At 38.1% G+C, this 19,425-nt stretch overlaps 1 protein-coding gene across 3 annotated transcripts in view; it reads left to right on the forward strand.

Annotated features, from left to right (window-relative positions):
- Positions 1 to 19,425, forward strand: part of LOC149568421 (calcineurin B-like protein 4) — a 69,898-nt gene that overhangs the window by 13,343 nt on the left and 37,130 nt on the right. For 2 of the 3 annotated variants that reach the window (XM_089821338.1, XM_089821339.1), the window contains exons 5-8: positions 10,097 to 10,205; positions 10,558 to 10,610; positions 11,827 to 11,907; positions 12,659 to 12,771. In XM_089821338.1, the coding sequence (XP_089677464.1) occupies positions 10,097 to 10,205; positions 10,558 to 10,610; positions 11,827 to 11,907; positions 12,659 to 12,771 (356 nt within the window). Of the gene's footprint in view, positions 1 to 10,096; positions 10,206 to 10,557; positions 10,611 to 11,826; positions 11,908 to 12,658; positions 12,776 to 19,425 lie in introns of those variants that run through there. The other variant, XM_089821340.1, reaches the window with a different exon arrangement.

The raw sequence follows: 19,425 nt of genomic DNA on the forward strand, positions 1-19,425 counted from the left end.
CAACTTTGCTGACATGATCTATGGCATCACCAATGCATTGCAATTCATATTTCAAAAGTTCGATTCTGACTCAAGTATGAATGATCGATGTCAGTTTCCAAAGTCTAAAGAATCTACTTTGACAGTGCTTATGATGGGACATGTCTTTTGATTACATATCTCGACCTTTTGTTAAGTATTATTTTGTTTGAAGAGAATCCAGTAAACTTACAAATAACATGATTTCAAAAGAAAAATCTCTTGAATTGAAGGTGGGTACCACAAATCTGTATAGGGCATTTATTAATTTTTGCACTTGGCTGTAAAGTTGATGTCTTAAATCTGCATTTTTAAATTTGTTTCTGTACCAATTTTTCTTGCTTCAAAGGAGGAGGACCTGTAAGAGTTTTGTTAGTAGGTCACAAAGTTTGGTAGCATGGGTACTTTCCTGCTTACTCCTGATGCCCAGATAGTGAAAAGCTTGATTCTTTTCCCTTAGAATCTTCTTTCCTCACCTTCAAATAGACAAATCAGCTCCCTTGGTTTGTAGAATAACTTCATGTCGTGTTTTGAATTGTCACTTAGTTATCTCATCTGAGGAACTGCACAGATGACAGGTTATCTCGTCTTATGAACTTCACAAATGACACAGTTTCAAATTTTCCTGGCTACAAATCTTAGTCTGTATTGAGTAGTTATTAGTGTAGATAATTTGCATTCATGTATGTTTAACTAACCACATTAGCTTTTTTTTAAAGTACATGACCTATAAACAATAACTAATTATACAACTTATGACATAAAACAAGAATCCTAAGTTTTAAACTTTCTTAGTTACAAATCTTAGTCTTTATTCAGTAGCTATCAGTGTAGAGTAAAATTTGCATTTTATGTAATCACATTATCTTTGTGTTGAAGTTTATGACCTATAAATGTGAACTAATTATACAACTTATGACTTAAAACAAGAATCCTAAGTTTTAGTCTGGAAAATTCATGAACGTTAAGAAATCAGAATAGTTATTTTTGTGCCATTATAAATTGGTGCATCATACCATCTGTCATCTGCCTGCAGTTAAATACCAAGTAATTTGAATTTCAATATCAATCAAGATAGTTATGAGAACATTTATATGTAAATCTCAGCCTAAAACTGAAGGATGTTGGTAGTTAAAAACTTAAAACTAAACAATTTAGTCCATCAGCATCAAAGGGAATGATCTCTGTTATACAATAAATATATTCCTTGGACAGTTGACTTTTGAAGGTTGTAGAATGAAAATACTACTCAAGTTCATAGAATAATAAAGATATGTATACAAAGCAATAACATAGAATGCACCTTATTACCACAATACCAAGTTGGCGAGGAAATGATTTTCTTTATTCATATCAAAACGTCATGAGTACATTATCAATATTCCAAGTGCTTATAAAAGGGTTGGTTGGTTGGGAAGACCAATTGACGCATTCCCTCATTTCCTAACTACCCAACCCGCTCAAGCTTAACAAGTGCTAAATACAATATAACTTTATTCTCTACATCTATCCTCCCCAAAAAAAGAAGTCGTCTTCCAGACGACTGCCAAACAGACTATAACATAATTTGTCTTTAAGAAGAGGGTTGGGAAGACATCCCTGTACTTGGAGCTCCATGGAGTCGTTGCAGGTCGTGTTCAAAAACCTTTTGCTTTGCTTGAACTCCCTATAGTACCTGCAAGGTATCCATCTTCTTTGCCTCTGCTGTGGAGATCCTGTTTTCCATGTCGGTTGTCTCCATCTTCCAAGCTTCTTCCATGGCAGCTTTCTCAGCCTTCCATTTGCCTAGAAGAGTAGTCCGTTCTAGCTCCCACTCCTTAGCCAAACTGTTTTTCTGTTGGAGTTCCAAGCAGGTTCTGCAAAAAGAAACTTCCATGTCGGCAAGGTTCTCCATGAGAGGTGGCTGTTCCCCAGTGGAGGAAATGGAGGGAATGATGTACCTGTTTGTCCAGTCTGCGGCCACTTCCTCCTGTATATATCCACTCTGCTGTAACAATTCCCAATCTATACGACAACCATCATGCATAAATACTGCCAATGATTTAGCTGCTTTTAGCATGGCTTCCATATTTTGAGATCTTGCCTGTTTCATGACCTCCTTGGTGGAACGTTCCATAGCTTGCACCTTAGCGAGGAATAGTTCATCCTTGGCTGTGAATGAGAATGTGTTTGATAGTTCCACCCTCGCACTCTGTATCTTGATCGACTCCTCCTGTTTGAGCACCATGCAGGTAGGTGAAGATACCATCCCTTCTTCAAGTAATTTGTCGGCCTCCTCCAAGACTATATCTTCCATAGGCATATTAATCTCGTCTTCCTGCCGGTGGCAAGGATCCCCTGTTTTTGTTGATTGTATTACCAAAGCAACCAAGTGAACTACTTCAGGGCCTGATGGTGTTTGCAATTTCACCTTATGTGCGCATTTGAGCTGGCATCTCAATTCTATCACCTTAGTGCGAATGTGTGGATCTGCAGGAACCAATTGTGCAACCTGTGGCAATGACAATCTGGTGGCCCCCCATTGCAAAATTTGTGGCCGATGCATATTGCTTTCTCCAACTATCGACTCTCTGTCTAGATTTTGTGTGGGGACGTCCTCCTTTGGTGCTGTATGGGCCGTACTCTTCTCTCCAATTGTGGCTTCTATACTCCCCTCATTATGGTAAATCTCAACAGGTTCTGACATCCCTTTTGGTGGTGGCCCACTTGTGGGTGGGAGGAAGGTAACTTCCTTTGGGGTTCCCTTCAAGTGACTTAAGCAAATTTATGCTTCCTGGGAGTTTGAAGAAGATGAATTAGTATCATTGGTAGTCGAACTTTCTCTCTCATCCTCCTCCTGGGTTCCATCCGATGCCTCCTGTTGTTGTTCCTCCATAGTAGCTGCTTTTTTTGATTTCTTCTTCCGAGGTTCTCCAATGTCGGATCCTTCTCCCATGGTATCCACGTGGAGCCAATACGTTACAACCGACTTGTAGGGTTCCGCCCTGCTGGTTGGAATCAATGCCCCTCTGTGCTCACTGTCCAACTAGTTGCGCATTGCTTTGAGGAATAGAGCCATGGCAAGGCGGGGCATGTAGAATACTTTCTGTTTTAATTCCATGAATTCTCAGAGTCTTTCTGAAAGAAATTGTGCCCAATTGTATGCTTGCCCTTTGTGCAATCCATCAACTATAGGTAACATCCAGAGAGCAATATTTGAAGTGCGACTTCTTGCTGTGAGTTTACTTTTTACGAAGTCCACAGTGCACCGCCATTCATCATTGGTAATGAAGATCTTCTTTAGACCCCTACTGTTCTTCAGAATTCCTTCTCATTCCTGATTTGTGAGGTCCTTCCTGCACATTAGCCTCAACCATTTCTTCTTTTTTCCACTGACATTAGGGTTTTTTCTAGTTCTTGTCCTCTGTTGGTGATTCCAAAAACCTTATTTATTTCCTCGGTTGAGTAAGAAATTGTGACAGGATGCTGGAAATACCGGACTACCAATTGATGGCATGATTTATCATAGCTTGTCACCATATTCTGTAATATGGGTTCCAACTCCTTTAAATCAAATATTGGCTTGAAGATAATTTTGTCTACCTCGGCCTTCCTCAACACCTCCTTGAGAGGGTGATTGTCCTTTGTACACTCCCACCAAGTGCGACATTCGCTGCCCATGATGCTTTCAAAAGAAATGTTGGTAGTCGTGATCCTTCCTGTGATCTCCCCTCTGTCCTCCTAGTTTGTAGGTTTTTGCACCTCCTTCATCTTCACAGGTAGTACAGAGTTCTTTTTTGAATCAAATATCTTTCCTTTGCTAGGATTTCCTAGACTTGACCATTTTGTGGTATTTAGGAGTAATGCTTGTGACTTTAAGTTGGTTCTGACTCCAACAATTATTGTATACGTGGCTTGCCTTAATCTTTGTGTAGGGCCCTTTTGTAATATAGGCGGTTTGTTCTAGTACGACCCCTTCCTCGTAGCTTTCTTTTGCCTTTGTACTAGAGAAGTCTTTTACAACTTTGTCTTTTGCCACCGTCCTGTGCCCAATCTAACTTATCCATACGCCTTTGCTCCATACAGCCTTGATATGTACAACCCTGCTCTGTACGGCCTCCTCTACCTTCTTCGTACATCTAACCCATACAACGACTCTCCAGTAATCTCTCCGTAGGACTTGTCCCATGTACGGCCGTTCGTACAGCTGCCTGACAACTTTCTTGTCCTTACGATCTTGTTTGTACGGACTTCTCAACAGTACATTCTCGTTGCCATTGGTCCGTACGCCACATGTGGCCCCCTTCAGACGACTCCTCCTTCCTGTGGGCGTACAACTTTGTCCGTACTGGGTGCCTTCTATCTCTAGCTTCCTTTGGTTTTCTTGTTCCCATAGTTGCGAAATAATGTGTTTTCTCTTGTGCATACTTTATATGCCTCCTTTACTTGGTTTAGGTCATCTGACTTTCTCGCCCTCTTTAGTTTGGAAATGTCCTTTATATTGATATAATAAGTGTCTATGCATTGCCCTCTTTCTTGATATGGCTTTAATTTTGACCCATTGCTTGAGTCTCCTATTCTATATGGTCCCAACCACCGAATTTTAAATTTTCCTGACTTTATCTTATTCTTTCCATTATACTTGATTACCAATTGGCCTGGTTTGAAATTCATCACTTTAAAGTGCTTGTCATGCCAAAATTTTGGCCTTTGTTGGGCTGCTTCTGTAGTGCATTGAGCAAGTGTCCTCCTTTTGTCCAATTTTAGCAAAGTGTGGAGTCTTTCCTTTATACTCTCCTCATCTCCCAACCTGTTTTGCTACTCATAGACTTGGTACTATATGTTCCATTGACATTATTGCTTCCTGCCCATACATTAGATGAAACGGAGTGTGTCCAATGGTAGCCTTATAAGTAGTTTTGTACGTCCATACCACCGCTGGGAGCTGTTCTTCCCAATCTTGTCCTTTGATACCGCATTTCTTATATAGAATTGTTATTAGTATTTTATTAGTGGATTCCGCTTGGCCATTTGCTCTTGGATAATAGGGACTGGAAAAGGAATGAAATTTTTTGTACTCGTTATTACCTTGATGGTGTGATTGACAAAATGCACCCCTCTATCACTCGTCAACTAAAGTGGAATCCCAAATCTGGTTACTATTTGTTCATACAGAAATCTGACCGTACTGAGAGCTGCATTATTTGACATTTGTTACATTTGACAGAGTTTCCATTTCTAGAATGACCTTGATTTTGTCACGATCTTTCTTCAATCCTTCCTTGCATACGATATGACCAAGAAGTCTTCCTTGTGGAACCATAGACCTGCATTTTTTCGGATTCAGAGCCAACCTTGCTCTTCAACATCTGTCCATGCATTTGTTAGTAATTTTGAGGTGGTGCTCCTTCCCACTGTAAATCAACCAGTCATCCAGAAAGGCTTTAAAATTTTCTACTGGCATATCGTTGAAGATGTGTAGTATGATTCTTTGGAATCTGGCTAGTGCATTGCACAACCCAAATGACATCCGATTATAGGCATATACCCCATCTTTAACAATGAACATAGTCTTTAGCTTATCTTCCGCAATGTTAATTTGATTATATCCTGAAAATCCGTCCATGAAAGAGTATATTTCATGGCCGGCCACATCCTCTAAAATGCTATAAGTAAAAGGGATGGGGAATGGATCTTTTATAGTCACCGCATTCAAACATCTGAAGTCCACACATATCCAAATTTGGTTGCCATCTTTTTTTAAAAAATGATATGACTATAGGGGATACCCATTCACTTGTTTGTACTTTGAATATTATCCCTACTTCCAACGTCTTTGTGATTTCTTCCTAGACCTTGGCTGCATAATTTTTATTCATTCTGTAAGGTCGTTTCCATACTGGTCTTGCTCCAGGTATCAATGGAATCCGATGGACACAGAGCTCCGAAGGCACCCCTTTCAAGTCCTTGTAAGTCCAAGCAAAGACGTCTTTGTACTCCAGAACGATTCTAAAAGCTACGGCCTTTAACACTGTGTCCCAATCATCTCCTTGGGTTGGTCCTCTTCCCCAAGGTTTAAAGTTTGGAGTTTGGCTTCTTGGTATTCTACCTTTTTCTCAAAGATGTGTGCTGGTATCTTGCTAAGGATTCCCGCACCTTCTCTATACTTCGTATACCCCTCTGGGTACCTTTCCTCCAACTTCGATTCTTGGATTTGCAACATATTACATTCTGCTTAGAAAACTTCATAATCTTCCATCTGCTAGTAGAATAATCCATTAAGGGAACTCGTTTCATCTTCTGAGCGTTCTTGCAGTTTGAGCACTCCTTCCTCGTCCGGTTCCATCCCTTTATGGTCTTCTCCCTCTGAATCCAAAGCCCTGTCATGACTTACTGACTGGTTCTTTAGGTCTATGATGTACTTTCTTCCTTCTGACTCAATGGATAGAGTGTTCCATTTCCAATTATGGGTGGCTTTTACTGTAACCATCCATCCTCTTCCCAATAAAGGATCATACCCTTTTTTCTCTAAGGCCCCGTTTGGTTGCTGGAATATGAGTGGAATAGGAAAAGGAAATTAGAATATGTTTTATATTCACTGTTTGGTAAGCTCAATCAGAATTGGGAATAGGAAGACATATTCCAATTTTGCCTCTAAAATGAGCATGTCTATGCCAAAAAATATCAGTTATTGGAATAGGCTGTTTCCATTCTCATTCTGATTTTCCATTTATTTATTTATTTATTTTTATTTTTTTTTGAATTTTTTTTTTATAACATTTTTAAAAATTATATCTATTTGTTTAAAAAAAAGAAAATGAATTAACCAAAAAAATAATAAATTAAAAAATAAATTAGGGGAAATGTTTTTAAAAATACAAAACTTAACCTTATTCCTATTCCATTTTTGTACAACCAAACAATGGCTTAACATATTCCCAGTCGAATTCCAAGTGCACCAAACACGATTGGAATTGCCCTTTTCTATTCCCATTCCATTTTTCTATTCTAATTTTCTATTCCTATGCCAGCAACCAAATGGGGCCCAAAGTAATAACGAAAAAATAAAGGAAAAATTGTTGTGTATGGATTACGACTTTTTGTCCCATCAGGGTCCCTATCGGATTGATTCTGTGCTGGTCTACTCCCACTAGTTGAAATGTAGGTGCTCAGAGTGTGGGTTGCCCTATTGCCTTCCATGTATCTTCAGATAAGACATTTACGCATGAACCTCCGTCAACAATTGTATTTGAGAGTTTATACCCTAATATTTCCATTTCTACTACTGCTAGTGTCCTCGTTTCTATAGTGAATAGGGTATTGTTTTCTGTCTTGACATGTCTTTCTTCTTTCTTCTCTTCCTTAGAGTGAATCTCTCTCAGACTTGCCCCTTGTGTTAATACTACCTGCAGCTTAGGTAATGTTTCTAGTAAATCAACAATTTTCACCGAGATGGTGGTCTCTAGTACTTGCCTTACGATATTTGGTACCACCCCGTCCGTAGTAAGTTTATATGGCCTTGCTTTCCCTTGCTCTTGCATGTTATCTTGAATGCCTTTCCATGCTTCATGAAATCGTTCCTTCTTCGTAGTAGCATCTGGGTAAGTGAGTTTCTTGGCTTGCTTCCTCATGATGGCAAGGATTTCATTTTTTGGTTCTTCAATGTCTAACATATTTACCTCCTTTTGTCTCAAACAATTCCCATCGTCGTGATGGCTTGTTCCACACCATTAACACAACATTCCTCCATTCTGTCCTCCATTTTGACAATCTCGTGCAAAATGTCCCTATTCATTGCATCGCCTACATTGGATCTTAGGTCTTCCCTAAGAATCATACTGGATTGCTCGCTGGGGTGTGTTGTTATTATTGTTGTTGTTGCTATTATTACTCCCTCTTCTATTATTTCTATATCCTCCTAGTGAGGCTTCTGTATTTGTGTTCTTTGGCGGGGTGGAGGGTGATGTGGTTTGCTCTCCTTGTGTAAAGAATATTTGAGCGTTTCGTGTTTTTAGATTGTAGGGACAGTCTTTGATTGTGTGTCCCAACACTTGACAAATCTCACAAAATGCTTTTCTCGGGCATGTCCCTTTTGTATGGCCTTCCTTTTTACAATCTGTGCACCATAGCTCCCTCCCTTCTTTTTTCTCTTCCTTACTTCCCGTTACCTCCATTAATCGCCTCATGTCCTTTCTAAGGGCTTGGATGGTTTTGGATTCATCCTCACTTTCTTCTGAACTTTCACTCATGCTTCTATGCCTTCTTGCCTTGGAGGTTTTGTTCTCACTTTCCATGTCCATTGCATGGGTACACGTATCGATAAAGGTTGATGGTGGAACTATCTTCATCTTTTTCCTAAGCGATGATGTAAGTCCGTCAATGAACTACCTTTTCTTTAGTCCATTTGCAGGCTTGTTGTTAAGTTTTCCTATCAACTCTTTTAGCCTTATACTGTAGGCTTTAATAGATTCACTCTTTCCTTGCCTTGTGTTGTAAATCTCGATCACTATTTCATCATACATCCCTTAGGAGTCTAAATTCTTCTTCAAAGGTTGTGTGGATATTATTCCATGTGTTCTTCTTGCCTGCCTCCAAATTTGTATACCAGTCAATGGCTATACCTATTAGTGTGGCAGGGAATGCTTTTAGCCACTCATCTACATCATTCTCTTCGTTAGCTTGCCATATGGTTATGCTTGTTTTACAGTGGCGCACAGGGTCCTCCGAATCGTCCTCGGTAAATCTAGGCAATTTTTGTTTGTCTCTTGCCATTATGTTGCCCTATTTCCCTTTTGGTGGAATACCCCCTCCTAGCGATTTGCTTCCAAGCGGGATGTTTCCTCTAATGGGGACACTCCCTCCTGACGGAACACTCCCTCCCAAAGGACCACTTCTTGTTGTTGGAACACTTCCTCTTGATGGAATACTCCTTGATGGTACCCTTCTGCTGAATGGAACACTCCCTCTTGATGGAACACTTTCTCCTTATTGGAAGTTCCCTCTCGATAGACTTGATTTTTGATTGCTTGACCTGCAAGGATCTTCTTCTCCTGTGTTTGGGTTTTGCTCCAGTCAAAGTTCTGTCTGTACAGGTGTCTCTGGGTTTCTGCACCCTAACTTCCTTCTCGGTGTCTCAAAGATAGCCAAATTGGCTATTCATTCGATTGTATGCTGAATCAACTCTTCTTGGATTCTGGTGGGGTCCCTCTGTCCCCTTAAGTTATGATGTCTCTCCTCTTGTTGCTGGAGACGTAGTGTCCTCCAGGCGACTTCCTCAGTTTCTTCCTTTGGTACCCGCTTTGGATATTCGTTTGGAATCAGGGGCATCAATTGGTTTCATGTCTGTTTACCTTCCTAGGATTATCATGCTCCTCCAAGTTGCGTTCCCTTGGCCTCCTTTTAGCAAATTGCTGGAGTACTTGTTGCCTCCTCCGTTCCCTTTTTGTCTTGGCTCGTTCTTCCTCAACCCGTAACAAGTTTCATGCCAACAGGTGAGGAATCTGTCCTAGTAGATCGTACATCGTTGTTGGCACCGAAAGTTCATTGCGTACTGTGCCCTCAGGAACTGTTCTCTCATGGGCTTCCCTTTGCACGTATTGATAGACCGGAACTTCCTAGGCTGTCACCAGATCGTGTGTCAACTGATCTTCTCTGGTTATTTCATCCTCTTCTTTGTTACTATTTGTTACTTGTATACGTGGTAGGAAGGGTCTTCCCATTACTCCATCCTATCTTGCCAATGACCTCCGAGTTCGAACTTAGGCAATGGCGCCAAAAATGTAGAATGGAAATACTACTCAAGTTCATAGAATAATGAAGATATCTATATAGAGCAATAATATTGAATGTACCTTATTACCACAATACCAAGTTGGCGAGGAAATGATTTTCTTTATTCATATCAAAACATCATGAGTACATTATCAATATTCCAAGTGCTTATAAAAGGGTCAGTTGGTTGGGAAGACCAACCGATGCATTCCCTCACTTACTAACTACCCAACCAGCTCAAGCTTAACTAGTGCCAAATACAATATAACTTTATTCTCTACTACAAAGGTCCTGGCTAATGCTTTTATTTTTTTGATTGACATCACAGGTATTTGATCTGTTTGACAAAAAGCGTAATGGGGTGATAGAATTTGGAGAATTTGTCAGAGCATTGAGTATTTTCCATCCAAATGCATCCAAGGAAGAGAAAATGGAGTGTAAGATGATTCTTTTTAGCTACTTGTTCTTGTGTTGAGTGGAGGTTTAATTAGAATATCATAGTAATAATATTTGTAAGATCTAGAAAGGATTTTCACCATGCATGCTATTTCTTTGTAAAGCTAAATTATTATCTGACAAACATAAGCCTTACCTTGTTTTCAAAAATTCCAAATATAAAATTTAGATGGCACTTTGTGTTTGGAAGCCCTAATGTAGAACGAAAGCAGCTTTGGTCAATTTTACTAATACCTTTTTGATGAATGAATATATAATACCAATATAAATGACATTCAATGTGACCACAGGGGCTTGAACACCAAATGCTAATTTCTGTAATATTGGTTGCAGTTGCATTTAAACTGTATGACCTGAGACAGACTGGGTACATTGAGCGTGAGGAGGTAAGATGACACTTTGATATTGTTTATTTATTTTCAAGTGGAGTTGTAGCTTGTAACTATGTGATTTCTATTATTGTTTCATTGAAAATGGACATTGCTCATTGGAATCTTCGCCTTTTTCTGTCTGTCAAAGAAGACAATTGCCACCGCTTAATCTACCTTTTGATTGTCCATTAATTCATTTGTGATTGCATTCCCTTTTATTCTCTTGTATACACATTTTAATATGTTTGTATTGGATGTGCACATTTAGCATTAATGATTAAATGTTCTAATTTATAATTAGGATACTCTTTTTATGTGTTGATATAATTATATTTTCTAGTACAGTCCTCAACTAGAGTCAACTTATCTAGATGGAAAATCTATTCAGCTAAGTGATAAAGACATACTGCAGGCCTCAATATCGAGACATCTATTTGTTTTGTTTATCCATAGCCTTTTGAAAGTTTAATAGATTTGGTTTGTATGTTTCATATTTGATAACTGATCCTATGGTGTCTCAATGTTAACTTGAAGCAAAAAAACTTCTTTTGCATATTGTTTATAAAAATGATTTATTTGTGGGTTGGTGTTAAATTTTTTTTGTCAGCATCAGGGCTCTCATGGGGTTTGATCTGCCGAATCTTACCCTCTTACAATTTTTCAAAACATGTAATGAATGCATCTTCTCAGTGTTTCATGTACAATTGTTTGAGAACAAATAAGTCTTTAATATTGCCTTTCTCCTTAAGAGAAGTTTTAGCTGGCTTGGTATGTGTGGTGTCTTCATGATTATCTTGTTATGTTTGAAATGCAGTACACAATATTTCTATTTGTATTTTTGTCATGTTGTATGATCGCCTTGTCACTGAACTGAAATCTGATAGAAATTTCTTCAACATTCTTATGGTCTACCTTTTGCTAGTAACCATTCATTTCTGTTGAGATACCATTTTGTTGAATGTTTTAAACCTGCAATTTGCCCTATAATCATATGTCCGCATTTTCCAAAGACACAATGGCAAGATTGCCTTTTCTTTTTGCATTTGGTAAACATGTTTAAATTGAATAGCTAAAGTTCTTTGTTCTCATAAAGATTTTCAAGCAAGTGACTTTCTTTTTTTTCAAGGCACAAATGAATTTTATATTTTCTTTAGTTGTGCTGTGTAAGCCTTGTTCTTCTTTCTCACTGACACAATCAACTTGTTTTGATGTGAATGCTTGATCATAACAGGTGAAACAGATGGTGATAGCTCTTCTAACTGAATCAGACATGAATATTTCAGATGATGTTGTTGAGATGATTTTGGATAAGGTATATAGTCTTTAATGAAGTTTGTCCCTGTCAATTAATCTTGTAGTTACAATAATTTGGCAAAGCTGTCTCTACGAGTATTTAGAGTCAATTAGTGGGAAACTATAGAATACAAATGAAAACCACATGTCCATCCAGACTCTGAATTTATGGTGACTACATCTATATGAGATATAGCTGTACTCGAACTCATTCACTCATGCATCCTAATTAGTGATGGCTTCCCTGTCCCTCTATTAGTATCCATACTCTTGTGTATCTAGGAAAATGTTTCAGAAAGTCAATTTTAATTTGGAATTCTAATTTATGTGTGCACATAGCTGTATTCTTATTTATTCACTCATGCACCCCTACATATTGATGGCTTTCCTGTCCCTGTATTGGGGTCCATACTCCCATGTCTCCAGGAAAATGTTTGAGAAAGCCAAATTTAATTTGGAATTCTTATTCATGTGTGCCCATAATTGTGGCTAAAAGATCCTAGAGAAATAGAACGGACAGAAAAATATGATCAGTTGGGATAAAGATAATTATAAATTATTGAATATCACCAATTGCCTTGAAATATTTCAAGCCTTTTAATAAAAATATGTGAGGTGAATTAGCATTTGGGATGTTTGTTGTCTCCTGAAAGAAATCTTGTTTTATTCTCTCCCGTGGTAGTGTTATTTTAGGCTATGTTTCATATTTTTCCTGATTATGAAACAATATGTTTAGGTGCATGTAAGTTAGTCTTGTTATGTATTTACAGACCTTCGAGGAAGCAGACGCAAATGGAGATGGAAAGATTGATAAAGATGAATGGCGAGATCTTGTGAAGCGCAATCCCTCTCTGTTGAAGAACATGACTCTACCCTATCTGAAGTAAGTTGCTTCTTGTTTGAGCTCTGTTCAATTGAAGTTTGGCAAGCTTTAACTTAACATGGCATAAAAAAGAGAACTAGAAGTATAGTGCATAACTACAGTCAATCCTCTATAAGTAAAGGTAGCAATTATGATATTACCAGATTACCTTACATGGCATTTCTTTTTATATTTTAAGAAACATGGTTAACTCATGCCTGTTTCCTCAGACACACTGAATTAATGTATAGTTTAATTTGGTCCTGAAAATGAAAGTGAGAAGTTAGTTGTATTAACTTAAGAGAACACATTTTCATGTTTATTTAAGAATTGTGAACCTAAAGGTGCTTTTGTTTGCAGTCAGTATTAGATAGGCAATCAGTAAAATATTGGATGATTATTAACAAAGAATGAAATGTTCTTATAGAGTTTACAAGAGATATGTTTCTTAAAGAAACATTCAAATAATAGAAAGAATCTATTATTCAAACTATCTACAATATCTACAAGTGAGCATTAAATATAGAAATAATCTAACTGACAAGATATGATTCTAATACCCTTCCTTAATGGTCAACCTATTAACGACACCAAACTGCCCCCTGAATTTGACAAACTTCTTGGGAAGTAGGAACTTGGTGAGAATATCAATAGTCTGATCCGATGTAGCAATGAAATGCAAATCCACGTATCCATCTTCAACCAGCTGTCAGATGAAGTGATGAATGTCAGTATGCTTGGTTTTCTCATGAAAGACCAAATTTTTGGCAAGCTTGAGCACCCCTTGATTGTCACAAAAGAGGAGTAATAGGCCTGCCTGTGACATATGGATGTTGGAAAGTATCCTTCGAAGCCAAACTACCTCACAACCTGCTTTGACAGTTTCTCTATATTCAACTCCGATTGAGGAAAGAGAGTATGCTTGCTGCTTCTTATTGGTCCAAGTAATATAACTTGTACCCGAATTGAAGACGTACCTAGAAGTGGATTTTTTGTCATCAATAGAGCCTCCCCAATCTGAGTTTGTGTTACAGATGAGTCGGGGATCTTTGGCTCGTCCATAGAGGATACCAAAGTCTGACGTGTCTTTGACATAGCATAGGATGCGCTTCGCTGCAACTTAATGATCTGAAGTAGGAGCTTTCATGAAGCAAGATATGTAGCTCAGTGCAAAGTTGAGATCAGGTCTAGTGGTGATGGAATATATCAAACTGCCCACTAGTTGCCTTAATGCGGATTCATTCTCAACAAGAGAACTAGATTTGGCAGACAACTTTAGACCAAACTCCATAGGAGTAGGTGTAGGATTGTAGTCTTGCATTCTGAATATGTCAAGTAGAGCTCATGCATAATTAGACTGAAGGATAGAGATGCCATATGACTGCTACCAAACCTCGACACGAAGTAGTAGTGCAAGAGCCCAAGGTCGGTCATGCCAAAAGATTGACGTAGATTTTGTTTAATTTCTTGAATCAGTGATGTTAAGTTGCCAGTGATAATCAGATCGTCAACATAAACAACCAAAATGATGATGTCATTGCCAACAGTCTTGAAATGCAGATTTGAGTCAGAAGGACGCCTCTAGAAACCTTGACCTGTAGCCTATTTGAGGCCATAAAGTGCTTTCATCAGTTTGAGTACTTGGTGTTCTTTATTAGCACCCTTGAATCTAGGAGGTGTCATGTACACCTCTTCCTATAAATCACCATTTAAGAAGGCACTTTTGATGTCCATTTGATGGACCTTTTAGTCACACTGAGTTGCCAGGGCTAGAACTAAAATGATGGTCCTCATCTTTGTTGTTAGAGAAAAGGTCTTCTCATACTCAATCTCTTCACATTGAGAAAAGTCTTTGGCAACGAGACAGGCCTTGTACTTATCTAAAGTACCATAAACCTTGTATTTGACTTTGTGGACCCATTTGCATTTGATGGGTTTCTTTCTTGAGGGAAGATTTTTTAGAACCCGTGTTATTTTTCAATTGGCTATGATGCTTAGTCTTCATAGCTTCTTCCCACTCAGATATACCTTTCGCCTCTGCATATGTTTGAGGCTCATACACATTGTGAATGATAACCATGAGAGCAAAATTTATAGAATCAAAAGGTTTTCTCTTCTTCCAAGTAGTTCTACCTTCGATGAGCTCATCATCATGGAGGCTTGAGAGTAGAAGTGCCAACATCAAAAGCAAGAGGTGCATCAAGATCATAATCATCAAACAAAAGATCAAATTAGTCCGAAGGGAAATCATGTGGCGAAGTTGCATGTTTGGGTGATCCTGTAGGAGAAGGAAATGTTGGAGAGGCAGGAACAAGAATAGATGGAGCCCTTCCATTAGGGGGACCTAACAAAAGACAAACACCCAAGTTTTGAGCTTTAAGAGACCGATCCTTGGAATCCATAACTAAAGGAGAGATGAAATGGCCCTCGATCCTCATCAAAGATCACATCTCGACTAAAGATGTGATGATTAATCTCAATCTCAACTAGGTGGTAGGCTTTGTGATTATCACTGTAGTTGGTTAGCATGAGTTTCTAGCTCTTGGCATCTAAGTTGGCATGTTTATCATCAAGGATCTAGACAAAGGCGGTGGAGCCAAAAAGTTTGAGACGACTGATTTTGGGCTTACGACTTGACTAGGCCTTTTCTAAAGTCTACTTCTTGACAACCACTGCAAGAAAGCAGTTGAGAAGGTAGACGATAGTGTTGCTTACATCAGCAAAAAATTTCTTTGGAACGCACTTGTGTAAAAGCATAGACCAGGTCATTTTAGTGATCGTGCAGTTTCTATGCTCAACGACACCATTTGGTTGAAGGTTGTATGGTGTTGCTAATTGTCACTTCTCAAAAGTTCAAAGCATTTGTAGAAAAAGAGTTTGGTCCACATATTGTTACTCTTAGAATAGGCAATGGGGGAGAATTTTGTTCCTCTGCCTTCTCCCATTTCTATAAACAAAACAAACACCTTTGATTTTTAATGAAGGAAATACACCCACATTTTACGAATGAAATCATCAATAAAAAGTAAAAAATGCTTGGACCTTGTAACAAAGGGAGTAGCCATAGGTCCACAGATATCGACATGGACCAATTGTAATACCTTAGAGGCTCTCCATGGGTCACTATCTAAAAAACAAGTGTGATGCTTCTTTCTAGTTTGACACGCTCTACAAACTCCAAGGTGTTAGGATTAATAAGACTTAAATAACAATTACATGCAAATATAACCAATATCAGAAAATAATAAAGCATATAGAAGAGAACACAAGATAAAAAGATTTAACGTGGTTCACCCAATCCCTGGGCTACATCCACCAACAAGTCCAATATTCTTATTATCCAGTGATTACAACTTGATTACAATTCATAATCCCTTACAACTCAATACCGCTGTAAGAAGCTACAATCTCATCATACATTATAAAATCCCTAACACTAATCCTTTTATACAAGATTTTGCTGCTAACAAAATTAGGGCTAGAATAAGACGACCAATAGAAAAATATAAATCTCAGTGCCTTTTACAATATTAAATTTATTTTTTGGCTTTAGGAGCCCTGCCCCTTGACTCCACCATGTATCGTGATAGGGAGCGTGCCTAGAGCCACTGACCATAGGACCCTGCAAGGGGTGTTGCCCTAGGAACTCGCAAGGGGCGTTGCCCCTTGACCTATAGAGCTTGGGGATGCTACCCCCAAATCTCTGTAGTAAAATATGGGGGGAGATCACACCAAATGAAGTGGGGAAACATTAACCTCCAAGTCTAATTAGGCTTCACATCACAACACAAGGTTTTGGGTTTGAATCTCCGACAATCCAATGACAAGATCTTTCCAAACAAGCTGAAAAAGATAGTGCACATTCAAGTGCCCATTTTGTTGATACTCGAGTGTACTAATAGAGGATTGTTGGGCTACCATAACAAGCTCTTAAAAATCACTAGTCAATAAGTCTAAAAAGATCATGATCCTCAACACCTATGACAACAATAGATTGTCTCTCAATCAATGATACTGCATTGATGTGAACTGAAGGTCACGTCTAGCGGAGGAAAATATCTTAGAATTTGACTGACTGAGAGAAGGTTGAGTTCCATTCCTAGAACATAGTACACATCAAGGAAAATTAGGCCCCTTTCTCCAAACTGAATCTATTTATTGTCTTTTCTAACAATGGTGTACTCTCCTCCAAAAATGATTGAATCTGAGAAGGATAGAAATTTTGTGAACCAATCTCGATGATGAGTGAAGTGGTGGGAGACACCTGAATTAATGTACCAGGCAAATAATTTTACATGATTTGCAGGTCATTTAGCCATGTAGGCATAAAAAGAAAGTCATTGAGCAACTAAGCATTAATGACACTCAAACTTCTTATGACCAAACTTATGATACTAGTTGCACTTAATATATTTTTTTCTTTGGGCCATTGGATGATCGAGTAAAGGGATTCTTTTGAGAAGACTCAAAGAGATGATAGTTTCTTGTGTCCTTATGAATGGAGCTAGCTGAGAAAGCTTGTGTGTTTGAAGACAAGCTGGTACCTCTGTTGAATTGTTGTTTCTAGCATTCTTGTTGTAGAAGCATTATGCAAAGATCGAGAAATGAAACATCAGAATCAGTGGAAACATTATTGAGAGTTTCAACAAAGTGCTCATGGGAAGACAGAAGACTTTTTAGGTAATCAACACCATGCCTTCTTCCATTTGTGTCCAATGGCTTTCAACTAATCTCAAATGTCCTTGATGTAATTAAGATGATCCTATAGGGACACTTGTTCATCCATCATGACTTTGAAAGCATGTTCTTAAGGAAGAACGCGTGACTCTTATTGGAGGTTTCATATAAATTTTTAAGATGCATTCAAATTTCAGTAGTTGTTTTGCTGAAAGGAACGTGTGGGAGTTGATCATCAGTGATTGAGAGTTTGATGAGCATAACAATTTCTTGATTTTGCTCAATAAATTTATCCTTCTCTTTGGCTTCTTCCTCGGGACAATTTGTCTTGCCTAAAACAATTTTGTTAAAGACATGTATTAAAAATCGTCGCTATATGCTGCTTCTAGGTATTGTAGTTTCTATCGTTGAATTTTTGGCTTTTCTTAAGCAGAATATTCATTAGAGATGCTATTGTGAAATAATGAGGTCAAAGATGGTTGATTGGTTGGTGACATGAATATTAAGGAAAAATATGATCAACATGTGAAAATTATGTTCTGAGTAAGATAGAGGCAGAAAAAAGGTATTGATTTTGGGAAGGAAGAATTGATTTCTAGGCATGAATCCTAAGGCAAAATTTTTGAACAACCCAATTTTTGGAGAGAGACCCAGAAAAGCTCTAAAAAACCCATCAAGAACCTCCAATCAAATTTAAAATCCAACAAAAAATGAAGGATTCAAAAGAAACCATAGTACGCTGTCTTGAAAATGTCCAAATACTGAGGAAAATGGTTGAAAATGGCTAACAAAGTTCTTGAAACCTGTAAAGACGAAAAATGGGCTTGCAAACAAAAAAAGAGCCTAAAAATGGGGAAGATATATCCACAAGATCACATCGCTATAGAGAGGAAATGTTGGGCAGGTTGCAAAGAAGAAATGCAACACATTGTAGAAAGAAACAAGCAAAAATGTTGCTTAGAAAAAAATGATGACTAGAAAGTTCAAGTGCGTGTAGAAAATGGGCAAAAATGGCATCATTATACCATAGAGAAAGATTGCGGCTGAGAAAACACGGCCCAAAAATCAAAACAACTAGTCAACAAGAGAAAAAGCATATGAAGAAAGGTTGAAGAAGTTGGAAAGACCCACAAACTGACTTGCAAAAACCGTATGCAAGTTGCAAAAGTGGAAAACATGAACATGGGTGGGAAAATTCTCCTGAGAGCAGACCCACAAAATTCTTTTTGAAAGATTTACTAAAAGCATTTACTAAGTAAAGTGTAAGAATTTTCCTAAGGCAAAGAATGAAAATGCCAAGATCTAGAAGCTCAATTGATAGCACAAGACAGATAAAATGATATATTACTCAAATGACTTGATTCATAGATGATCAATAATAGATAATTTGATACAATACAAGTAGATGTGTTTGAATGTATAGGCAATACAAGATAACTGGGAGTCATGCAAGTGATAAGCACAACACCTAAGCACATGCCCACCAAAGGTGGATTATCCTCTATTGTGCATGAAGTATGTGCAACAATGAGAGGATGAGAGCGCAAAGGTGTATTGCACAAAGAGAGGTGTGAGACAACATGTACGTACTCAAATAAAGTGCAAAATCCTATGCGTCTACATAATACTAATATCAAAATTCAGTATCCTAAGTAAACTTATGTAAAGTGTAATTAGTAATATTTAATTACATCAACCCCCCTAAGTGCAACTTAGGGGAATGCACTTAAGCTTACAAAAGCTAGACAAAAATACATGATAGGTCTTTGTTACTAGGCCATCTTATGTACCCATCTACAATTTGCAAATCTACAATTTGCAAGAATAATGCAATCTCCCATAAAGCGGAGAAAGAGGGAAAATCCCTTCCCCAAAAAGAGAGATGAAAGAAGAAAAAAAAGATGCATGAATGGATGGAACAATCAAGACCCATACGTCATGCATACAAAATAAAGAATCCCCATATAGGAGAGAAGAAGTGGAAGAGAGACCACATAA

The sequence above is a fragment of the Cupressus sempervirens genome, chromosome 3 (genome assembly GCF_028749045.1).
Source record: "Cupressus sempervirens isolate cs-2001-9-10 chromosome 3, ASM2874904v1, whole genome shotgun sequence".
Taxonomy (NCBI): Eukaryota; Viridiplantae; Streptophyta; class Pinopsida; order Cupressales; family Cupressaceae; genus Cupressus; species Cupressus sempervirens.